This window comes from Pongo pygmaeus, chromosome 13 (genome assembly GCF_028885625.2).
Source record: "Pongo pygmaeus isolate AG05252 chromosome 13, NHGRI_mPonPyg2-v2.0_pri, whole genome shotgun sequence".
Classification (NCBI taxonomy): Eukaryota; Metazoa; Chordata; class Mammalia; order Primates; family Hominidae; genus Pongo; species Pongo pygmaeus.
In genome coordinates, this window is record NC_072386.2 from 78,393,902 (window position 1) to 78,418,812 (window position 24,911).

Here is a 24,911-nt window from a genome sequence, read left to right on the forward strand (position 1 = left end):
AGTACTGCTTCGGGCAGGAAGACTGGGCCCACATCCCTTTAACATCTGCCCTGGCTACCTCCAGGACCATGGACAGAACAGGCTCTGCAACCCCACTGGGGCCCATCATCAATCCCTGCCCAGCCCTCTGAAGACCCACAGGCAGAGCCCAAGATACCTCCCCTTCACAGTGGCCCGTGTCCTATCCCCATCATGTTCATTGACCTGCATGGTCAATGGTCAAGGAGCCAGGACAGCAGCCTACCCTGCAACCTGCCTGGAAGCCCCAGACGGCCCCTCAGCCAGCTGAAACCAACATCCACAGGGAATACTTGGAGGCCTCTGGAGGGGAGGGTGTGTGTGTCATCCTCATAGCTCTGGACAGCCAGCAGCATGTCCTATGTCCTCATGCTGACCTCCTATGGGACAGAGCCCCCTCAAACACCACAAGCCTGAAATCCAGAGGTGTCCAGCCCAGCATCAAATGAAGCCCCCATAGGAGAGAGACACCAGGGGTGCCGTGGGCACCCCAGCCATGACCATGGAGGAAACCAAGACTCCTGTGGCCCTGGCCAGTGATGGAGTCCGGCCCAAGGCAGGGAGAGCCCTCTCAGAGCAGTGCATGGCTACCAGGGGCTTCTGCATGCCCCACAAAGCCAAGTTGGTGACCTTAGATAGCTCTAAGAGCAACCAGCTACCTCAGCAAGGGGGCTGCAGAAGCACATGGGCCGGCCACTACCCTTGGTCATACAAGGAGGCAGGAATGGGAATGGTCAGGCTCCAGGACCTGAGTGGTCACCTGGTCACCAATGGGGCAGAGTTCTATTCAATATTGAGAGCCTAGCCGGGCATGGTGGCTCATGCTTCTAATCCTTGTAATCCTAGCTCTTTGGGAGGCTGAGGCAGGAGTATTGGTGAAGCCCAGGATTTTGAGCCCAGCCTGGGTAATATAGTGAGACCCCATCCCTACAGAAAATACAAAAATTAGCCAGGCAACTAGGAAGGCTGAGATGGGAAGATTATTTGAGCCCGGGAGGTCAAGGCTGCAGTGAGCCATGAGCGTGCCACTGTATTCCAGCCTGGGTGGCAGAGCAAGACCCTGTCTCAAAAAAAAAAAAAAAAAAAAAAAGGAATGAAAAGAAAAAATACTGACTTTATGTAAATTGTTCTGGACAAGCAGAGTCTAATCGACATCTTTAAAAAGACAAGACTAACGTTTTTCATGAAATAAATGAGGCTAAAACATTTTCTTGGACTAACCTACTCCCAGCAAGGGGAGGCTGGCTTGCTGGAGTGTGGAAACTGTGCTTAGATTGTTCTCTTCTGTTTGTCCATTCTCCTAATCGATGCTCTTCTCTCCCTTTTCAGATCCTTTGTGATAGAGCTACTAACTCAACTCTTCTTTCCACAGCTACCAACTCAGCTTTTAATGTTCGAAAACGTCTAGTGAAGTTCCAGGTCAAGGAAATGAAGGCATGAAGGATGTGCCATCCCAAATATGTCAGATTGGTATATTGATTATTTTGAGTTGATAATATTGGAGAAACTGCAGTTTCAGAAAGGGCGAGCTGATGTGTCTCTTCTTGCATGAAACAAGCCATAAAGTTTCCTCCGGAAGGGACACCCTCACTATACCAGGGTGAAGAAAGTGCCCTATCCCCAGAGACTGGGAATTGGAGGCCGCAATGGACCTAAATAAATATACTTAATGAATAACCCTTGTCTTCCACGAGTTTGACACCCCTCATACCTCCTAGTGACTCCCCTGGAAAATTTATTGCCTGTTGCCAGATTTTCTTTGTCCTGTCATTTTTTTCTTAAATTTATTGCTCTTTATCTAAAAAGTACAAAAGCATCTTGCTTTGGCCACTTCTTCAGACTTCACTCTCTTGTAAAGATCCTCATGTTCATGTAAAACTAATGAAATTTGTATACTTTTCTCTTGTTAATCTACCCGCTGTCAGGATGGGCAGTGGCTCAGGTCTGTAATCCCAACACTTTGGGAGGCCAAGTCTGGAGGCTTACTTGAGCCTAGGAGTTCGAGACCAGCCTGGGCAACACAATGAGACCCCATCTCTACAAAAAATAAAAAAATTAGATGGGCGTGGTATGTGCCTGTAGTCCCAGCTATTCAGGAGGTTGAGGTGGGAGGACCGCTTAAGCCCAGGAGATCAAAGCTGCAGTGACCTGTGATCGCACCACTGCATGCCAGCCCAGGCAGCAGAGACCCTGTCTCAAAATAAATAAATAAATAATAAGTTTAAAAAAATAAAAAATGATTTGTTATAAAAAAAAAAGTCTGCCTAGTGTCAATTTGGTTCTAGATCCAGATGAAGAACCCACTGAGAGCTAAAAGCGGGGCTGGAGGTGATCTCTGGCTCCCCTAACAGTCTTTTTTTTTTTTTTTGAGACGGAGTCTCGCTCTGTCACCCAGGCTGGAGTGCAGTGGTGTGATCTGGGCTCACTGCAAGCTCCGCCTCCCGGGTTCACACCATTCTCCTGTCTCAGCCTCCTGAGTAGCTGGGACTACAGGTGCCCACCACCAGGCCGGCTAATTTTTTGTATTGTTAGCAGAGACGGGGTTTCACTGTGTTAGCCAGGATGGTCTCTATCTCATGACCTTGTGATCCACACATCTCGGCCTCCAAAAGTGCTGGGATTACAGGCATGAGCCACCGCACCCGGCCCCCTAACGTCCTTGACCAAAGATCACAGAGTGCCTTGACCACTCTGTGATGCAGCCAGCTACAGGTTTTTCCCTACAGTCTTGAACCCAAAGCTGGGCCTCAGCATTGATAGAGATATCTAGGTTGTTTGCCTAAAACACAGAAAGAAACTGGCTCTGGCCCTGAGCTAAATTCCTTTGACCCTGATATCCATAAACCCTAGTCCCCTTGCTGCAGACATACCTAGGGAGAAGCCCCTTGTCTCTTGCTGTCCCTCAAACATACTGCTGCAGCCTCTGTACGTAGGTTCCCCTAATAAATGCTCTGGACTCATCACCCCGGCGTTAGTGCTTCTTTTCTTTGGAATCCCAACCGACCCTATCTTGGGATAGTTTGGGGCACTCTCTTCTGGGAATTCCCCTGCCACCATTTTGGGGGCAACTCTAGCCATTGGCTTGGTGGGACAAAACAAAACAAGACTGTGTGGAGGCCCGGTACCATGGCGCATGCCTGTAATCCCAGCACTTTGGGAGGCCGAGGCGGGTGGGTTGCCTGAGCTCAGGAGTTCGAGACCACCCCGGGCAATATGGTGAAATCTCGTCTCTATTAAAATACAAAAAATTAGCCAGGCATGGTGGTGGGTGCCTGTAGTCCCAGCTACTTGGGAGGCTGAGGCAGGAGAATTGCTTGAACCCAGAAGGCGGAGGTTGCAGTGAGCTGAGATCATGCCATTGCACTCTAGTGCGGGCAACAGAGGAGATCTTGTCTCAAAAACAAACAAACCAAAAGGCTGTGTGGAGCACAAGGGCTGGTGTATTTTGCTCTTTCCTCTAGGCCAAGTCCTACTGTAAGTCCTTATGTGTATTAGTCCTCACATTCTCCCCCAGTCCCTTTTCTTTTCTTTTTTCTATTTTTGAAACAGAGTCTCCTCTGTCACCTAGGCTGGAGTGCAGTGGCATGATCAGAGCTCACTGCAGTCTCAACCCCTGGGGCTCAAGCAATCTTCCCACCTCAGCCTTCCTAGCAGCTGGGACTACAGGCATGTACCACCATATCTGACTAGTGTTTTGTTTTGTTTTGCTTTTTTGTTTTTGTAGAGACAAAGTCTCACTATGTTCCCCAGACTGGTTTTGAACTCTTGGGCTCAAGTGATCCTCCTACTGCAGCCTCCCAAAGTGCTGAGCCCATCTCCATTTCTTTCTCTGTTTGTTTGTTTTTTTTGAGACGGAGTCTCGCTCTGTCGCCAGGCTGGAGTGCAATGGTGCGATCTTGGCTCACTGCAACCTCTGCCTCCTGGGTTCAAGTGATTCTCCTGCCTCAGCCCCTCGAGTAATTTGGGACTACAGGCGAGTGCCACCACACCCAGCTAATTTTTGTATTTTTGGTACAGACGGGGTTTCACCATGTTGGCCAGGATGGTCTCGATCTCTTGACCTCATGATCCACCCACCTCAGCCTCCCAAAGTGCTGGGATTACAGGTGTGAGCCACCGCGCCCGGCCACATCTCCATTTCTTCAAGAGAAAAGGCCAGAGCCCAGACTGAGCTCCTTTCCTCAGAGCAGCCCTGGGATTCTGGCCCGTCTCAGCCACCATGAACTACCACACTGAACCCAGGAAGGGCTGCTTCCTCCTCTTACAGGCTAGCAGGTGTGGGAGGAGAAGGGCAGGGAGGGCGTTTGTATTCACTTGTCCTGTGCTGTCTGGGACAGCAGCCCTGGGCCACACACGATGATTGTGCACCTGAACATGGCGAGGCCGAATTGAGCTGTGCCGTGAGTAGACATAACACACACCAGATTTTGGAGATTTACCATGGAAAACAGAATGTGAACTATCTCGATGATTTTTATCTGCATTTATGTTGAAACAATAATTTTTTGACATATTGGGTAAAATAAAATGTATTATTAAAATCAATTTCACCTATTTCTTTGTAGTTGAATGTTGTTACTGTAAAATTTAAGGTTACTTATGTGGCTCACATAATATTTCTTCCGAGAAGCATGGCTCCAGAAGGGTGGACATTGAAACTGCTCTCAACCCGCACGGTTGTGCAGTGGAGCTGTGCTGCCAACTCAGACCTGGGGACTGGTGTCATCCCCACAGTTTCATGGAAACAGGTATTCCTAAGAGAAACACCAAGCCTCTTCCACCTAGGGACAGATGTTTATTTTATTTTATTTTATTTTATTTTTATTATTATTATTTTTTTTTTAGTTGAGATTGAGGGCCGGGGGCGGGGGGGTGGGTCTTGCTATGTTGCCCAGGCTGGTCTTGAACTCGTGGCTGCAGGATGAACTGCCCGTCTTGGCTTCCCAAAGTGCTAAGATTACAGAGGTGAGTCAATGAGCCAGCTGGGAACAGATGTTCATGTCTTCCTCTCATTTTCTTCCCAAATTGCCCTTGGAAACTCTTGACAAGTCTTGGCCCGAGTTCTCTACCTCTTCCTCACCTATCTAGAAAAGGCAACTGGAGCCCAGAACAGCCGGAGAGATGATAGCTTTCAAGGTGCAAAGATAAAGAGATCCCAGAAAAGAGATGCATTTTGGAGATTATGAATTGTCTCCGTAGTGGAGAGAAGGATCGACAGGCTCCCCGCAGCTTTCACCCTCTCCTTTGTTCTGGAACCTGCCGCTGCCTAAGGAATTCTTTGGCAAAAGACTGCTTCCTAGGTCTCAGGGGTCGAACATGGGGAGGGTCAGGGCGGGGTCAGGGGCTGTCTTGGGACGGGGTTAGGGACTGGGTTCTGCGCCTGTCTGGGGCTAGGGTCAGGGCGAGGTCAGGACCTGTTTCCCAGGAATCAGGGCCGGGAGTCACCGCCTGTTTCGGGGGTCAGGGTCGGCTCCAGCTCCCCTTCCTTCTGTCCTCGCGTCAGGCGATGGGTGTGAGGTCAACGCGGACCAGAGCCCAGCCGGGGCCCCTGCTCTGGTCTCTGCTGCCGCTGCTGCTCCTGAGCCCAGAAGCCGCCCTTGCCCCACAGTCCCGCACCGCCAGCCCCTCGCAGGCTCCGGGGGAGGCCAGAGAGAGCTCGGGGGTGGCCAGAGAGAGCTCGGGGGCGCAGCAGGGCCGGGAGCCTGCAGCCAGAGCCCAAGGTCCGTTTGAAGCAGAGGGTGTGGGGCCGAGCCGGCCTCGGAGGCAGAGGGCAGGGGGCAGGGGGCATTTGACGGGGCCACTGGGCCACGGGGGCAGGGGGTCGAGGGCTCGGCAAGACCGGATGGGGTAAGGAGTGTCCGGGAGAGGCAGGCGTCTGCGGAGAGATGGGGGAACCGCAGGCTAGAGGCGGTGGGGAGAAGGCCGGGGCTCTGGGCCTGGTGCCAGGGCCGGAAGTCACCCGAATCCGTTGTCTCTCTCCTCCCCTCCCAACCAGGTGGCTACAGAGACGACATCAAGCAAGGTGGGTCAGGCTTCCCGCTCTTGGTCCCAGGACTGGGTGTGGGGCCCACGAAACCGGACGGGGCGCCAGGGCCTGGTGCCGGGGCTGGGTGGAGGGAGACAGCACCAGGACTGCTGCTGGGCCCCGGGAGTGTGGGGTGGGCCCTGGGGTCTCATGTCCCCTTCTTGAGGCCTGGAAGGGTAGGCCAGGGATCAGGACACTGCCCCTCAGGGGTCCAGGCCTGCAGCTCCCCCTCCCAGCTGTGAGTCTCAGAACCAAGGTTGTCCACCTCAGCCCCACCCCCTCACCTTCTAAAAATAGAAGATCAGGAATCAGAGAGAGGGAGCAAGTTTCCCCAAGTCACACAGCACAACAGACTCCTTCCTGAGAATCTCTCTCCCTGGGATGCTGGGGTGAGGTGCCGGGGGTAGGGGGCACAGCCACTTGGACACCCCCGAGACCTTCAGTTCTTTGATCTGCAAAGTAGGCAGACAGGTGTTCTGATGGAGGGAAATAAACTCCCAGGGCTGGATTCCAGTCCACCAGTCCTTGGCAGGTCCGGATGAGCTGCTGTGGCCACCCTGGGTCAGCCTTGCCCTGCCTGCCAGACCCCTGGGCCCTCATTCCCACAGAGCCTGCTCAGTCGTACTCTGTCATCTGGTCCTGCTAGTGGCCATAGAAGGCAGATGCTGGAGTAGCCCTCAGTCATTTTGGCCAGGTCACCTATTCTTTGGCCTTGGTTTTCCATCTGTGAAGAGAGCAGAGGCCTCACTGGGCACCACTAGTGTCTCTAACAGGTGGACCTGGGTGTCTCCACAGTGTGTGGGAAGCCTAAGGTGGTGGGGAAGATCTATGGTGGCCAGGACGCAGCAGCTGGCCAGTGGCCATGGCAGGCCAGCCTACTCTACTGGGGCTCACACCTCTGTGGAGCTGTCCTCATCGACTCCCGCTGGCTGGTGTCGACGGCCCACTGCTTTCTCAAGTGAGTCCTCCTTCCCTGGGCCCCAGCAGAGGGGCTGATGGGGAGGAAGATGCAAGGGACGAGGGTTGGGGGCTGGGGGGGTTATGCCTTTCTCCTCTGGGCTTTGCTCTGGGGAAGTCTGCTGCCACCAAACTGATGCAGTGCCTGCCTTTGACCCGCAGTCCCCTCCACCAGGACTGTCCTTCCCACTCTCCACCCACTGTCCCTCCATGTGCCCAGAACCTCCTCATCCTTCATCCTCAGTTCTGGCAGGGAGTTCCCTGGCCCCTGTGTCTGTCTGCTCAACCCAGACATGTGTGAGAGCATTGGCAGTGTCTGTGCTGGCCACCTGCAGGGCTTCTCTTCAGTGTCCCCCATGCTCCCGTGAGTCAGACTCCAGGCAGGGACAGGGGACTCTGCAGGTAGCCAGCAGCCAGGCGATGCTTTTTTTTCTGTAAAACTGTATGCCTGGAAGGAGCTGTGCCAGGCTGCATGCATGGGTGGGAAGAGTGGGGACCCCTGACCCTGGAGAATGATGGGGACAGTCAGGTGCTACTCCTCTGGCCCTCCTGAGCCTGACTCAGTGCCTAGCTTCTGAACAGTCATGGAGGGACCCAGAGGGAGAGGAAGGCATCACAGTCCAGGTATGGAGTCAGCTTGGGCACTTAGTGGCTTTGAGACTCCAACTATTGGGCGCTGTGAGCATCTCCTGGGTGTCATACCACCCAAGACCCTCTATGGCACAGAGTGTGGCAAGACCCCAAGTGAAGGTGTCTCTATGGGAAGGCAAGGCACAAGCTCCAACAAGCAGGATGCAGGAGAGAAAGCCCAGAGTGAGTCAGAAGAGCTGACCCGAGGCAGGGGCATCCAGAGAGATGCTGCAGTCTTGAGGGAGGATGAGGAGCTGCAGGGGCTTGCCAGAGGGGAGGCTTTGGTATGGGGAGTGTGGCGAGGGGTTTCCTGGCGGCTGACCCACGTGAACAAAGTCACAAAGGTCAGAAGTTTCATCACTTGTGTTCAGGAACAAGGAGAGCATCAGTTTCATGCGCTCATCCGGGCATTGAACAAATCCTTTATGAGTGCTTACAACAGTGGGGAAGACATCCTTGGGGAGGGCAGGAAAGGTGGTTAGGCCAGGAAGAGGGTCATAGGTAGCCTTAGGAAGGGTCAGGCTGGAGCCAGAATTAAGCCAGAGCTCCTCTTGTGTAAAATAAAAAGGCTGGATTTGATGACTCTGTCAAGGACTTTCCTGGCACTAGGATTCTCTGCTCCTCTGATTCAGGGGTGTGCTGGGGAAGCCGTATGTCCTGAGGTTGTGAGTAGAATAGCCATTAGCCTCAAAAAAAAAAAAAAAGAGTTCCTGACTGTTAGAAAGGGGGATACAAAGCTGCCTGGAATCATGTCAGGGGAGAAGGACCCAGAGGTGTGTGGGCGGTTACAAGTGGATGTAAAAAGAGAGTGCTGCCCCGCACTCCCAGAGAATGGTAAAAATGGGCCTTTCCTCCTCCAGCAAATCCCAGGCCCCGGAGAACTATCAGGTTCTGTTGGGAAACACCCAACTGTATCATCAAACCCAGCACACCCAGAAGATGTCTGTGCACCGGATCATCACCCATCCAGACTTTGAGAAGCTCCACCCCTTTGGGAGTGACATTGCCATGTTGCAGCTGCACCTGCCTGTGAACTTCACTTCCTACATTGTCCCTGTCTGCCTCCCATCCCAGGACATGCAGCTGCCCAGTAACGTGTCCTGTTGGATAACCGGCTGGGGAATGCTCACCGAAGACCGTGAGAGGGGTGTGGGAGAGGCAGGAGGATGAGGGAGGGGAAGGAGAGGGAGGCAGAGGGGAAGAAGGAAGGATGGCTTAGCCAGGCAAAGAGGAAGCCACTGGACTTGACCCTCTGTGCCTCACTTCCATGACTGGTAAATTGAGGACCACCACGCTGGGGCCCTTCTAGTTCTGAAAGTGTGTGATCCCATAGCTTTAGAGTCCCCTGAGTCCCAGGCTTTGAAAGTCTGGGAATCTTTAACTTTTGAGAATCCAGAATCTGGGTTCTTTGAGTCTTCATGGTTCTTCATTTTAATGTTTTATTTATTTATTTATTTATTTACTTATTTATTTTTTGAGACGGAGTCTCACTCTGTCACCTAGGCTAGAGTACAGTGGCATGATCTCAGCTCACTGCAACCTCTGCCTCCCAGGTTCAAGCAATTCTCCTGCCTTAGCCTCTCAAGTAGCTGGCATTACAGGCACGCACCACTATGCCCGGCTAATTTTGTATTTTTAGTAGAGACAGGGTTTCTCCACGTAGGTCAGGCTGGTCTTGAACTCCTGACCTCAGGTGATCTGCCCACCTTGGCCTCCCAAAGTGCTGGGATTACAGGCGTGAGCCACTATTTTAAGGTTTTAATCAGCCATGGGTCTGATTGAACTCCAAAGACATGCTTGGGGGCTGGCGCATTCTAGGTCACCACCAAACACTTGGATCGTCCCTTGCTTGGGAAGGTGCTTGGGAAGAGTGGCGAGAAAACACACGGTGGCTCTGCAGTCTGAGGCTGCATGATCCAGTTAGAATGATTGCGACGTAGAACTGTTGACCCTCTCTGAACCTCACGTTGCTCTTATCCTAACCTGGGTCATTCATCTACTTCACAGTCTTGTTACGTGACTGAATAACAGAGGAGAGAGTGGTGTGTGTTTTCATTGTTAGATGAGTAGAAAAGAAATGTAGGCAAAGACTTATACACAAGAGTGTTTATTGAAGAAAGGAGTGTTTATAGTTTAGGGAAATGCTTATGGTATGATGTTAAGGGAAAAAGGAAGAACATATATTTAATTATGTGTAGGGTTAGCATTTCTCAACAGAGGTGCTGTACGTATTTTTGATAGAATATGTTTTCACTGAGTGGGGCTCTGCTAGCATCTATGGCCTTTGACTACTAGATGGAGGGGATTCTCCCTGATCATCTGCTGGCTGGCCCCCAGCATTCACACACACATCTGGTTATACCTTGAGGGTAGAGGCAACATATACTTGTTTTAATATCCCAACTGGTGCTCCTGGGCTGGTACCACCGTGCTGCATGACACCGGTAGACCAGCATTTCTTGCCTGTAGCTTCGGAACTGGTCACCCAGCTTCCATTCTTCTGTGCCCCCACTGTAGGCTCCACGTGGATGTCAGAGTGTTACTTTAAATATTAGTCATGTCACTTCCCAGCTCAATATTCTACAGTAACTTCTCATTTGTGCAGAATGAAATCCAGACACCTGGCCGGGCGCGGTGGCTCACACCTGCAATCCCAGCACCCTTCACATCCCTCACCTCCCACCGCGCCCTTCACATTTCCCACCTCCCACCGCGCCCTTCCCATCCCCCACCTCCCACCGCGCCCTTCCCATCCCCCACCTCCCACCGCGCCCTTCCCATCCCCCACCTCCCACCGCGCCCTTCCCATCCCCCACCTCCCACCGCGCCCTTCCCATCCCCCACCTCCCACCGCGCCCTTCACATCCCCCATCTCCCACTGCGCCCTTCGCATCCCCCATCTCCTGCTCCAGTGATGACATATCCCACCTTCCAATGCACCCTTTCCATTCTTCATATTTCACTGCAGCCATTACATACCCCATCTTTTACTGCAGCCTTCACATACCCCACCCCATCCTCTTGGGCCTCCTGGGTACTCTTTGAACATCTCAAGGCTATTTCTATCTCGGGGCCTTTAGCTGCTGGTTTTTTTTTTTTTTTTTTTCTTAGCTTGCTTGTCATTCTAATCTTTGCAGGAGTCACTTCTTTACATTTACTATGCAGTTTTTTTTCTTGGTTTTACTTAATCATGTGAGCTAAAGTAGGCAACCCCCTCTATCACATCTTCCTGTTTTATTTTCTTCATATCACTTAATCTAAAATATTTTTTAATTTATTATTTCATATAATCTGTCACTTTCTACTAAAAATTATCTATATCATTAGCATGTAAAAGACAGCACCAGAATAGCTGAATAGATGAGCGAATAGATCAGTGATTGTGTTAGTAAATGGATGGATGGATGGATGAATGGATAAATGGATGGATAATGGATGGCTAGAATGATGGGTGACTGCACGGATGGAAGGATAAGTGGATGGATGAGTGGATGGATGGATGGATTGATGGATGATATTTGAGTTGGTAGATGGATGTTTGGATAGATGTGTAGATAGAAGGATTGGTGAGGGGTAGATAGATGGAGTGGGTGGATGTGTCAATAGGTGGAGAGGAGGCTAGGTGGGTGAGTGATGGAGGGCTCGATGGAGAGATGGATGCAAGGATGGATGGTTGGGCAAATGTGTGGAAAGTGAGTGGATGAATGGGTAGGTGTGGGAAGATAGGTAGATGGAGGAATGGGTGAGTGAGTGGATGGGATGATGGGTGGAGAAGAAAGGTTAGTGATAGATGGAGGGAGAATGGATGGGATGGTTCATGAAAGAGTAAGTTGGTCAGTGAATAGTTGCTAAGTTCCAATAAATGAGTCATGTGTTGGTGGGATTTGCCTCTTGTAGAATAAGAGAGGTGTGATCTATTGCTATGAGAGAGGTAGAGGGAATAGGATGACTATGTGCAAAGGTTTGAGAAAAAGAAGAGAAGCTTATCAAAGATGGGTAGTAGAGTGAAGCAGCATTTAAAGCTTGGCAGCTCTGAGAAAACCTATGTTTGGGGGGTTGTGGTTAGCAGTCAGGCAGAGTAGGGGCTCAGAGTAGCCTGAGCTTTCTTAGTTAACCTACAGGACATGTCATTGATCTCCCCCTTATCTCTTCAGTGCAACTGTCACCACCCTTCTATCTCCAGGAGGGCAAGGTGGGCCTCATTGAGAACACACTCTGTAATACCTTATATGGGCAAAGAACTGGCAAAGGTGAGACCTACGCTGTGCATGAGGAGATGCTGTGTGTGGGGGACTTCTCGACAGGAAAGTCCATCTGCAAAGTGAGTACGGTCATTTCCTCTCTTCCTTTGCATATTCTCTTGGCCTCAGTTTCCCTTGGGACGGGTCTGTGTGTTGCCTCTGCTCTCTTTGTGGCGTCCCCTGGACTTCCTGTTTCCTCTCCTCTGAGTGTCCTCCTGGGCTCCATCCCTCAGAAGTCTCCCCTAGACTAGCCCCTTCCCCAGTGCATCTCAGCAGGAACATCTGCTGGAAGGATCTTCAAACAGCATATTTTAATATATTTTAAACTTTTTATTAAAGCATAATATACATACACAAGAGTACATAATTAATAAGTATATAGTTTGATGAACTTTCCCACACTGATACAACATGTTACCAGCACCCAAGAAGCACCCATGTGCCTCCTTCTTATCACTAACACCCAAGGGTAACAAACACCTTCACTTTTAACACCTTAGATTCTGAACTTCCTGTAAGTGGAATTTACAGTCAGCACTCTCTTGTGTCCTAACAGTGTATTTCTGAGATTCGTCCATACTATTACACGTTGTTATGGTGTGTCCTTCTCATTGCTCGACAGCACGCTATTGTGTGAGTTGAGTTCTGCATTGGATAAGTATTTGAGTAGGTTCCAAGTTGGAGGTATTATGAGTAGCTGTGCTATGTACATGTTTGTATTTGTCTTTGGGGCACAGATGAATATATTTTATTGCATAGAATCCTATGAGTAGAATTGCTAGATAAAAAGGTGTGTCTGTGTGTTCAGCTTTGGCAGAGGATAGCAAACGGCCTTCCCTCTAGCAGAGGATGAGAGCTTCTTTTCTCACCAACTATTATTCCTTTCCATCTTTTCTGATTTTGGCCATTTTGGTGAGTGTGTAGTAGTTTTTGGCTTAAAATTTTTTGTATGTTTATTATTATTGGATATCTTTATGAAGTTTCCCTTCAAGTTCTTTTTCTCCTATCATTTTTCTGTTGGGTTGTCTGTCTTTTTCTTCTAGGAGCTCTTTATGTATTCTGGACATAAGTTCATTGTAAGATACATGGATTGTGAAGATCCTTTTCAACTTTCTGTAATGTCCCATCTTATAGATGGGGAAATTGAGGCCCAGAGAGGAAAAGTGTCTAGCCTAAGTGAGGCAGTACAACCTGGGCCCAGGTGTTGTGACTCCAAGGCCAACCCTGCCTCCACAACCTCTCCCACAGGTTGTAGCCTCTTAAGCTGACATCTGTGGGCTGAGCTTTTGCATAGACACCACTGTAGGGCAGAGAGGAAAGTGCTGGGACCCTGAAATGAGAGACATTGCTCCACCACATGTGCCTGCCCTGTGACCTGGGATGTTCTCTTCACCTCCTGAGCCTGGGTCCTCATCAGCTATGTGAGGATTCCAAGGCCTCCTCCATGAGGTGGTTGGAAGGATGGTGTCCACTTGGAACCTCAGAGTGTGACCTTATTCGGAAGTAGGATCTTTACAGATGTAATTAGTTAAGAATCTCAAGATGAACCCATCCTAGATTTAGGGTGGGCCCTAAACTCAATGACTGGTGTCCTTAAAAGAGGGGGAGAGGCCATAGAGACACACATGGAGAAGATGGCCTTGTGCAGAAAGACATGGAGAGGGGAGGGATGCCGCCACAAGCCAAGGAATGCCTGTGCCGCCAGAAGCTGGAACAGCCAAGGGAGGGTCTTCCCCTAGAGCTTTTGGAGGTAGTGTGTCCCTGGAAGCACGCTGATTTCAGATTCGTGGCCTCCAGAACTGTGAGAGAATACATTTCTGTTGCTTCTAAGCCACCAAGGTGGTGGCAATCTGTTATGGCAAGCCCTTGGAAATGGATATGTTTGGCAAAGACCACAATGCTAGCAAAACGATAGATTGAAAACTAGAACCAGGTCTTTCCTTCCCCCTAGTCTGAGCCCTGAATCCCCCTGGCCCATGGGAAGGGATCATTGGCAGCACTGTTTTCAATATTGCCTGGCAAGCTAACTGAATAGTGGGAGGGAGCTCGGCCCATCTGCCTGCCCAGCAGGAGCCAGCCCCAGTCTTCTTGGTTTCCTGTCCACGTCCACATACTTTGTTGTTCCTCCTTTCTGGCTGTGGCCTGGCCCCTTCTCCACACAGAGTCATCTGTACCCCAGGGGGAGTAGGGAGCCTGCCCAATGCCCAGCCCTGGTGGGGCTCAGCCACCAAATCCTTAGTCCAGCTCCCTTCCAGCCTTGTTCTCCACTAGCCTCTCTTGCGAAGGCCATGCCCCTGGAGCCTCAGGGCCAGCACACTTTGCCTGCCTGCTGGACATCCCACAGTGCCCTCGGCCCTGCCCCTCCTCTAGTTCCTTGCCCAGGCCGAGGACACTGCTGAGGTGGACATCTCCTGAGCCTTTCAGCCACCACTGCCTGTCTGTGAGATTCCATCTGGATTCATCTCCTGCTGAGCCATCTGCTGTGGTCCCTGCCTCCACCCCGTGGGTCTCTTCCCTGCATGGAGCACACAAAAACAGCTTTGAGGAGAGAGAGAGCTGCAGGGTGACTCAGCCCTCAGACTGCGGACAGGACACAGCTGGTTGCAGTCTTCACTCTGTCACTTGCATGTGCTGTGACCTTAGCTAAGTTTTCTCACCCATGCAGTGGGCTTGCTAACAGCCTCCACTTCATAAGATCCCTGTAGAAATGTAGCACCATGCCTGGCATTTGGCAGGTGCTTAATAAGTGTTGGCTTCCATGTTCCTGGCCTTGTCTGTTTTCCTCTATCTGAGTTGTACTCATTCTCTGGGCCTATCTTGGATCTGCCCTTTCACTCAATGTGGAATTCACCACCAGGCCCACCAGTTACATGTGGCTTCCTCTGTCTCCACAGTAGTGCAAACCACAGCCTAGTTTGCATGGGGTACATTAATATTGGGACTTCCTCTGCCTACTTAGAGCTCCCAAGGGTCAGGGCCAGGAGACCCTTGGAGTTCTCCCCGTCTCTCCCAGACTGGCCCAGAATCAAGCGTGATGTTGGCAAGCAGGTGGTTCATCTGCATGGATCGCTGAGGCCTGGAGTAGTCAGGGACCATTGCCCGGAGGACCAGGCCTCCTCTTGCCCTCAAACAAGCTGGGTGGGCACTCCGAGTAGGGAAGCACTGAGGGGTGGATCTGAGACAGCGAAGGCACTTTCCACTCCCAAGAAGATCCCAGGCATGAATTTACCAGGGCTGCAGGAGCAAATCCCCACAAACTGGGTGGCTGAGACCACAGACGTCTATTATCTGGCAGTTCTAGAGGGCAAAAGTCTAAAATCAAGGTGTCAGCAGGGCTGGGTTTTTTTCTGGAGCTCTAGAAGAGATTCTATTTCCTTTTCCAACTTCTAGAGGCCGCCCATACTCCTGCGCTCATGGTCTCTTTCTCCATCTTCAAAGCTATCAGTGTGACCTCTGTGTCTGTTGTCATATCTCCTTCTCTGACTCTGACCCTCCTGCCTTCTGCCTTCCCTTATAAAGAACTTTGTGATGACACTGGGCCTTTTGAGATACTCCAGAATAATCTCCCATCTCAAGAGTCTCCACTCAACTCCAGTTGCAAAGTCCCCTATGCCATGTAAGATAACACATTCACAGGTTGCAGGGATGAGGATATGGATGTCTTTGGGAGCATTCTTTAGTGACCGCACCATGTCACTCCTTCTCTCTCCTCTGGCCTCCACTCCCCCAGCCCAGGCCCCTCCCTCTCAGTGTGCTGTCTTGCTTCTCATCAAACTGAGAAGATGGAGCAATGAGAAGCTCGCTCTTCTTGGCCCCGCATCTGCTCACCCTGATCTGCCCAGTCTCTCCCCCTTGCCCCGATGGCTCACCCTGGGCCAGCCCATCCTTGAGCACCGGGTCGCTAGGGCCTTCCCCTACTCCTGTGTCCCCTGCTCTCCCTCTCATGCCTCCCACATCAAGGCATGGCAACAATCTCCTCCAGCTACTGCCCCATTTCTCCACCTTTCTTCCCTGAAGACTCCTCCCAGGGCTGACTGCACTGAATCACCCAATGCAGCCTTGTCCCTCTCATGCCACCAGAGCCACTTCGTCCACAGCCTCTGCCTTGCCAAAGTCACTGCTCCCTTGATGCATCAGCAGCATCTCACGCTCAGCTCCTGGTGCCAGGCCCCAGCCGCTCCACTCCCACTTTTTGCTACCAGCTGCCTCTGAGGAGATAGCAGACTAGAAGCCCCCCAGAATCACCCTGAGGACAAAGAAAGAGGAGTTAGCTTTGGGCGATGAGTGTGTCTGAGACACCAGGTGGCAAGGTCGGATGCTCTGTGCCTCCTCTCTCTGAGTCAGGGTTCCACTGCAGACCCACCAGATAGAAATTTCCAGGTATCAAGCTCCTGAGCTGACCCTCAGAGTGGACAATTATGGATCTGAATCTATCACATATGGACACACTCTCTGCCCTCCACACCCAGGACAACATACTACTTGAAGCCTAGAGGAGACAGCTGTATGTACAGGGCCTGAGAGGGGCTGGGCCCTTCCGGCCTCTCAGTGCTGGAGACCCCAGAGCCGAGTTCTCAGCCTTCTTCCTTTTGTCTCCACACCTTTTCCCTGGTTGGTGAGAAAAGGCCAGAGTCCACAAGTCCTTTGGCTTCTCCTTCAAAATACCATCCCAAATCTGACCATTTCTTCCCTCCTGTAGTTGCCTCCCTGGTCCCTCCTCTCTACCTGGTGCTCAGCAACTTTTTCTCTACATGGCACCAGACTGATGGTTTAAACAGGTCACGTGTCCCCCACCCTCCAGCATACAGTTCTCCAAGCTGCCCCTCTGTGGCTCTGGGACCTCCCTCTGCCCCCTTGCTCCCTCCCACAAGGCTTGCCCCATCCTCTCCTGGTTTGCACCAACTGGGCCCTCTCTTCTGGACCTCGCAGAGGTAGGTTCTGTTTCATATTTTGAGTGTAAGGTCGGGAAAGCTTGTTGTGATCCATGGATATGAAATGTCCTCCTGCTTCCATAGGGTCGGTTGACTTATTTATCTAAGCACCATGGGGTAGGGGGTAGATGAGACCCTTTCTTTTTTCCCTTCCTTCCTTCCTTCCTTTCTTCCTTCTTTCTTTCCTTCCTTCCTTCCTTCTTCCTCCCTTCCTTCTTTCCTTTTTTTTGACGGAGTCTCGCTCTGTTGCCAGGCTGGAGTGTAGTGGCATGATCTTGGCTCACTGGAACCTCCGCCTCCTGGGTTCAAGCGATTCTCCTGCCTCGGCCTCCCGAGCAGCTGGGAGTACAGGTACATGCCACCATGCCCAGCTAATTTTTGTATTTTTAGTAGAGACGGGGTTTCACCATGTTGGCCAGGATGGTCTCGATCTCTTGACCTCGTGATTGACTGCCTCGGCCTCCCAAAGTGCTGTGATTACAGGCGTGAGCTACCATGCCCAGCTGAGACCCTTTCTTTGGGTCTCACTTTTTGGCCCATGATATAGGGGGCTTTCAACTGCATGATCCCACCCTGACAGCATTTCAGGACTCCAGTAACTCCCAGCAACTTTCTGGAGACCTCTGCCTGCTTCCCTAGTGATGTGGGCTGTCTCCACAGGGCCTGGGCATGGGCACTTTCTAAAGATACTTTACCAAAAAGTTGAGAGAAAACCAAAGGCCCAAATGAACAAAAAAGGAAGGAGTCCCCAGAGGGGATGTTCTGCTGCAGCTTGGGGTTCACAAGAGCTGTGCTCTGCACAGAGGTTTCAGCTGGCTGTGCTTTGCTAGCAGGCCCAGCCTCTCTCAGGCCCTGTACATACAGCTGTCCTCTCTAGGCTTCAAGCAGTGTGTTGTTCTGGGTGTGGAGGGCAGAGGGTGGGTTCACGTGTTGATAGATTCAGATCTATGATTGTCTACTCTGAGGGTCAGCTCAGGAACTTGATGCCTGGAGATTTCTATCTGGTGAGTCTGCAGCGGGACCCTGACTCGGAGAGCGGAGGCACAGAATGTCCGACCTTGCCACCTGGTGTCTCAGACACACTCATTCCCCAAAGCTAACTCCTCTTTCTTTGTCTTCAGGGTGATTCCGGGGGGCCTCTAGTCTGCTACCTCCCCAGTGCCTGGGTCCTGGTGGGGCTGGCCAGCTGGGGCCTGGACTGCCGGCATCCTGCCTACCCCAGCATCTTCACCAGGGTCACCTACTTCACCAACTGGATCGACGAAATCATGAGGCTCACTCCTCTTTCTGACCCCGTGCTGGCTCCTCACACCCACTCTCCACCCAAGCCTCTGAGGGCTACTGGCCTGCCTGGGCCCTGCGCAGCCCTTGTGCTGCCACCGACCTGGCTCCTGCTGCCACTTACCCTCAGGGCCCCATGGTAGACCCTGTGATGACCGCAGAGCCCCTCGACCCCTTCTCTCTGCTCAGGCCTAGGTATCCATGCTGGACCCTCCCTCTCCCTAGCCCACTGTCCCTCTAAATCGTTCCTAATCCTGGCTTTTCTGCCTATCAACTGCTATTCCCCAAACCAAGCTTGGCAACATGAAACCAAACCCAATAAAAGAGTCATCTGCTCCTCCTCCAACCCGCACGGCCCTCCCAGGCCCCTCTTGCTCCTTAGTGCTTGCCCTTTCCATAGGATTCATTGTCTGACTCCCAGGGCAGGAAACTGGGACCTCACAGAGAGAATCTCAACTGTGGGCTCCTAGGAGGAAAGCAGGGGTAGGGAGACACTAGGGGTGCTGAGGGAACTGAGGCCACCAGCTGGGAGGGAGCGGGGTCAGTCTGCCCTCAACATTGCTCCTGCCACAGGAAGCACCCAGGCCTTCGGAGGAGCTGAAACTACGCCTGATGTCCACAGTGCCAGGGTGCAAGGGCTTCTCTGAAGTAGAGGAACAGCGCTTCTGGGGCATGGAGCAGGGAGGTTTGACTCCCAGTGGAGACGGAAAAAGGGAAGTGGCTGGTGCACAAAGTAATTGAGCAGGACTGGGGAACAGGATCCCAGCCATGAGAAGAGGGTTCCAGCCTGCAGCTAGAGTGCTTTCAAAACATGAGGGTCTGGGAAAGACTGACAGAAGCAGATGGAGGAGGGTCCTGATGCCAGGCCAAAAGCCGAGGTTTAGGTCAGCCATGCTCAGAGCTCTGCGCCTAGGGACAATTCCTGCCCCTCCTCACCTGTCCCCGTAGGCCCTGCTTTCCCCAAGTCCGCAGGCACCTGACCCACTGCCCATCTCCAAAGAGCCCAATCCTGCATAAATGTGCTCCCTCCTGTCTAAGGCCCTTGGCCAACCCTGCCCCAAGAAGTCTGCACTCCTCCAGCTGGTAGAGCCTGGTATTACCTTATCTACTTAGCTGACGCAGGATTTAGTGCCCCAGCAAAATAGTGTTCTGGGCCATTCTTCCTGCAAGCCTGCTGGACACAGCCCTGTGCAGCCAGCAGGACTCCTAGAGGCCTAGACTCCTAGAGGCCTCTCAGCATAGCCTACCCCCAGCCTTCAGAGACCACGGGAGAGCTCCCATTTAGCACATATCCGTATGGACAAGGCACCATCCAAAAGGTTCAGTGCACATTGTCCCCAGTCCTGGTATTGGTGACATTTCCTGTACCCTCACAGGCAAGGGGCACAGATGGACTCACATGCACATCAACACCAGGACCTCACTGGCTTAAACCCTCTACTACTCATGTAGGAATTCTCACCCCAAAATAATATTGTGAGGCCTGAAGAAAGTGTCTTCCCGGTATCCACTCCTGTAGGGGTATTTCCAGCAGTCCCTCCCTCTGACCAGAGCTCCACCACTGAGGTACTGCTATGCCTAGTAATATGTCCACTACTAGTGTCCAGCCTTAGAGGTCAGCGGTCTCCACAGCAAGTGTTCCCTCCCCTGGTGGTAAGCTCAGTTATGGGGTCTCAGAGCAGGGCTGCTCAGGACTCTGAGAGGTCAGTGAGTTACCAAGACAGCATGTGCTCCACGCATGTTCTCCAGAAGGCCAGGAGAGCTTGGGCAGTTCTGTTTAGAGTATTAGCCACTCCACTGTCCCCAGAGCCACTGTTCTCCTTTGTGGCAGCCACAGGCTGGCTGTGTCCTGAGGGCCTGCCTGTTATACACCTTATGCCAGGGGTTAGGTGATTTCCTGTCCTCCCGGATGCTCTCAGGCCTCTAAACCAAAGGGTAGGGATACATACCTAGTCCACATGACAGATCAAACAAATCTCAGTTCCCGCACAGTTAGTTTCCCTGTTTCTTGAAACCAACGTAAGTGCTCAGTAACCTTTCCTGGTTTAGTTTATTTTTAAAGATAAACTGCAGCCTATTAGGGTTGAGTAGCTTTTTTTTTTTTTTTTTTGAGATGGAGTCTCGCTCTGTCGCCCAGGCTGGAGTACAGTGGCGCGATCTCCGCTCACTGCGAGCTCCACCTCCCGGGTTCACACCATCCTCCTGCCTCAGCCTCCTGAGTAGCTGGGACTACAGGCGCCCGCCATCATGCCTGGCTAATTTTTTGTATTTTTAGTAGAGACGGGGTTTCACCATGTCAGCCAGGATGGTCTCGCTCTCCTGACCTCATGATCCGCCCGCCTCAGCCTCCCAAAGTGCTGGGAATACAGGCATGAGCCACCACACCCGGCCAGGGTTGAGTGGCTTTTTAAAGAATCATAGGTAGTATGTAGTGGAACAGAAATTCAAACTCAGATCTCTCTTGAGAGAGCTCAATCACTGTTCTTTCCACACCCACAGACTGCACCCAAGATGCCTTTTATCCAAGCCTTAGACACCTGAGGGAGGCTTACTCTGACCTGTCCCCAAAGTGAGCCTCAGATATCCACTCCTGAAGAGAGAGACGAGTAGGGCATGGAGGGCCCTAGAGTCATCATCAGGGCCCCCCTATTCTCCCAGATGGTGCACGGGCATGGGCTGCTGCTTTTGTTGCCAAAGTCATCCCCAGACAAGCTATGGGAATGAAATGAAATGAACCAAGATCAATTAAAGACTTCCAGTTCCCAGTCTGGAGTATAAGAAGCTTGGAAGTCATCACTCCCATTCTCAAAACAAGAAAAAAAAGCTGAACAAACTGAAAGTCAACAACTCTTCTTAGATCTGTCAGTGAATTGAGGTCACAGGGCAGATTACTACCCTCAAAACTGGAGACAGGCAGATACAGAGAATCACAGTTAATCTGAAGGAAAGCTCAGATGTAAAAGCTGGCCATTGGAGCAAATCCTGGGGTAGGAAAACCTAAACTGTAATTGACAAAGTGCTAAAGATTCAATGTGGATGAGCTTGACAGTTAAAAACTCCATGTCCAGTCTTAGAAGAGCCCCAACTTTCAGGAGATTTACCTTCAGTAGCCTTACCAGATTCTCAGGGTGTAGATCAGAGAAAAACCCCCTCCTGATTTTGGCAGGACGATGGGAAAAGTAACCATTTTGAAATAAGAGGAGAATATTAGTTCTACTTTGCAAAAACCTATCCTAAAGAGAAAATATTTTTACCAGAGCCTAATGTATTGGGGTTTTATCAGACTCTAACTGAGTTGGGGAAAGAAAAGCGTCAAACTCCAGTTCCCTGTGCCTTCCTGTCCCACCAGGGACATGGGCTACTGAGAAGCACATGTTCAGGTCACAGCCTAGAAGCATAGGTTCACTGTGCACTGTGCCTGGAACCTAATTACAGGACTATAGAACATTTCCTCTCCCACATAAGCGCCTCACCACCACATCAGTAGGACTTTTGTGTAATAAAGGAATTATAATGGAAGGAATTGACTGTCTCAGCACTTATTTAAGAAGGAGTCTCTAGGGAAAGTCAAAGACAAAAGGGGAGATACTAACAAGGACACCAGAGTACATTTTGCCTCTGACACCTACAGCAACACCAAACAGTAAAGACAGTCTAACTACCAGCCAGATAAACACAGAGCCTTACACAAAAGACCTCTTTACCTCTGTTCCTTTTGCCCAGTATATCATGTCTTGCTTTCAACCAAAAAAATGGAACTAAAAGGTACTAAAAGTGAGTACACTAAAAGTGTATTAAAAAGTCTGCAGATGAGCCGCAGCTGTGTAGGGTCCAGCTGCTTCTTGTTGCAAGCCCGGGAATGGTTGTACTGCAGCGGGAGGTTCTTGGCGGTGGAGGAGCCCTGCAGCCAAGTTGCTCACAGAGAGGCTCTGCTGCACTATCTCGCGCACCTCCTTGTCGGACAGCAGGTAGGGAGAGGGCACCGGGAAGCTGGGCGAGGGACCATCACCTCGTCCAAGGGGATCTTGCAAAAGTCCTTCCTGCTCCTCTTGGGGGCAGCGGGGGACCCTCAAACTCCTCCTCAAACCTCTCAGGGTTGATTGCATAGTTCCTCGTGTCTCTGCACCCGGGGCCAGCACGTGGACCTTGCACTGCTGCTGGTAGGAGCGCCTCTGCTCGTGTCCTGGTGCAGGGTGCCCATGAACTCCAGGGTCCAGAAGTGGTCATTTTTGGCGTGGAGGTAGAGCAGGCACATGTACTGGCGAATGAGCTTGATGCAGGACAGGTCCAGCTGCTTCTTGCCCAGGGAACCGCTGGAGCTATACTGCTTGTGCAGGTTCTCATGGGTGAAGAGCTTGGGGAACAGGGGCACCAGCAGGCGCAAGGCGAAGTTGCCAATGGACAGGCTGCTCTCATAGATGCTGTGCAGATGCTCCTTGCTGAGCAGGCAGTCGGTGCTGGGCACCTCCAAGTTGGCCTGGGGAATCTCCAATTTGTCCAAGTTGATGAGTACTAGCCAGATCTTCTTGGAGCGGCACTGCTCGCCCTTGGAGGTATCCTCCGCCCTGATTACTGAGATGTCATCGGGAGGCTGGAGGAGTTGTAGCGGTCGTCGCGTGGGGGGCTCGCCTTCGCTGCCTGCATCCAGCCCCAGGCCCTGGAGCTTGTCGTTGATGCGCTGGGCACACTGCTGCAGCCAGGCCGCCTCCTTCTGCATATGGGAGAAGTAGACCTCTGTGCGGCCTCTGCGTCTCCAGCTCCTGCTTGCTGCCATCCCCATAGCAGCTGTAGTACTCGCCCAGCTTGCAGTAGTCAAAGAGCTCAGGGAAGAGCCAGTGGAGGAGGAAGACGATAAAATTCGCCAGGCGAAGAGGCTTCATCCAGTAGCTCGGTGAGGTCCCGCATGTCCACCACATGGTCTGAGGCCATGGTGCTGCTCCGGTCCAGAGACAGGCCCTCCTCCTCGTCTTTGTAGTCCAGGAAGTGGCCGGGGTCCACTGCTTGGCCTCAAAGAAGCTGGCAGCCTGGCCACCGGGCTGGCTGTTCTCCATCTCCCGCTGGGCCCAGAAGTGGCTGAAGAAGTTATTCAGCTGGGGCAAGCACTCAGCCTGTCACACAGCTGTGTCCTTCACCGAGGGGTAGTAGACCTCCACGTAGTTGTGGATGAGCTGCAGGTGCGGTGACTCCAGCTTATGCTTGGCCTCAAAGCTGCAGGCACTGCAGGCTCAGGAGAAGTCAACTGCGGCTGAAGAGCTTGGGGAAGAGCTGCACCAGTGGGCAGCAGGCCAAGATCCCACCCGACAGGCTCTGGTCCACCATCTGCTTGAGCTCTGCAGTCCATGAGCTGCTATGGGGTGGTAGGGGCGGCTGGAATTTGGCCACCATCTCAGTGGGGTTCACCTTCAGGGAGAGCAGGTCCACTTTGCTGTGCAGCTGGGACCTGTTAGACTTGAGGGTGTTGAGCATGTAGAATAACTTCTGGATCAGGAAGTAGATGTTAGGGTCACTTGGTGGCCACCCCAGTGCTGCCATAGTCCCACTTCTGTGGCTCATTCAGGAGCCTAAGTGACGAGGGGCTGTTGCTGGCATTTGCCTTCTGGAAGAGCTCATACATGTTTAGCAGGTCCCTTGAGGGAGGGTTCTTCTTCTCCATGAACTTGTGTGAGATGCCATACAGAGGCTTCTTGTAGTAAGGGGTGATGGCATGGTTGCAGAGCTCCTCCTTGCCTGGCCACACAGAGCCTGAGCTCCTGCCCTGCTGTCCTGCTCTCCATTGCCTTGGCAGGGCTAGCTTTTCTCAGGTTCCACATTCGTGCTAGGAGCACCTCTGGGATCAGCTGCCTCCTCTCCATGCTGGGGACGGACTCTGGCTGGCCATTGCTGACCAGTCAAGTCCTGGAGGGCAGTGAAGATGCTGTTCAGAGGGTGTTTCTCAGAAGTCCTGGAATTCACGGAGCAGCTTAGAGCAGCAACTTTGGCCTCTGTCTCCACTCTCACTTCTTAGAAGTTCTTCTACATCTTCACTGAATTCAGCTGAGTTCATCTTCTGTTCCACTGGGACTTGAGTTATGTACTTTGCTGGGCAGCCTGAGCCAAGTTTGGGTGCCAAGTGGTGGGGAGGGTGTGGGGCCAGGGAGTGGGAGCAGCGCACAAAGGGCCTGGCTAGGGCAGCTGGGGGAGGTGCCGGGGGCGGCAGACAGCCAGGCACCATGTATTTCCCCTCTCTTTCTGAGTGTCTGTGTGCTGCGCTCTCATGTGACATGACAGGACTCCATGTGTCATTTCTGCACAGGGACACAGGAGCCCTTGCTGCAGTGGAACTGCAAACCCTCCACCCACACCTCCGGCCCACCCCTCCCCCTCAGTGGGGCACACGAGAGCTATTTCCTTCTTATTTATTTATTTTTTATTCTTTTCTTCCTAGACTGTGCAGCAGAATAGAATAATATCATTTATATGTGGGTTTTGGAAATTTTAATTGTTTATTTCTAGGGTTCTTGCATATACTTGGGATGTATATTTGTGAGTAGCATGGATATAAGTGTATTTTTAAATAGGAGTTGTTTTAGGATGCTTTGGGGTTGAAAGTATATGCATAGTTTATGATGTGATAGAGTTTAGAGGTATTGATTAAGGGAAGTGTTTTATGAATTTTGTCAAATGTATTTTCTGCAATAATTGATATTTTTCCTTTATTCTATCAATGTGGTGTATTGCACTGATTGATTTTCGGTGCATTGAAACCATCTTTGTTGAGTGGTGTTGAACTATCAGTACCATTGATGTTGAACCGTCTTTGCTCTCCAGGAATATATCCCACTTATTCCT

The 24,911-nt window shown here is 51.6% G+C and overlaps 1 protein-coding gene and 1 pseudogene across 1 annotated transcript; one reads left to right on the top strand and one right to left on the bottom strand.

Moving 5' to 3' along the window:
- The first annotated feature begins 5,354 nt into the window (after positions 1–5,354).
- On the top strand, positions 5,355–18,431 carry LOC129044630 (putative serine protease 47). The gene is made up of 6 exons (XM_054502647.1): positions 5,355–5,738; positions 6,014–6,040; positions 6,839–7,001; positions 8,491–8,768; positions 11,785–11,951; positions 17,924–18,431. Exons 1-6 carry the CDS (start codon positions 5,525–5,527, stop codon positions 18,224–18,226), a joined length of 1,152 nt encoding a protein of 383 aa, XP_054358622.1. The 5' UTR covers positions 5,355–5,524; the 3' UTR covers positions 18,227–18,431.
- Positions 18,432–20,659: 2,228 nt separating this feature from the next.
- LOC129043504 (BEN domain-containing protein 3-like) lies at positions 20,660–24,126 on the bottom strand (annotated as a pseudogene).
- Between the last annotated feature and the right edge of the window lie 785 nt (positions 24,127–24,911).

What these genes read in the sequence shown, in the direction of transcription:
- LOC129044630 (XM_054502647.1), top strand. Translation starts at nt 5,525, where the DNA reads ATGGGTGTGAGGTCAACGCGGACCAGAGCCCAGCCGGGGCCCCTGCTC. An exon ending in CAGAGACGACATCAAGCAAG is followed by an intron (nt 6,041 to 6,838) that starts GTGGGTCAGGCT and finishes GTGTCTCCACAG; the next exon opens with TGTGTGGGAAGCCTAAGGTG. An exon ending in GGGAATGCTCACCGAAGACC is followed by an intron (nt 8,769 to 11,784) that starts GTGAGAGGGGTG and finishes TTATCTCTTCAG; the next exon opens with TGCAACTGTCACCACCCTTC.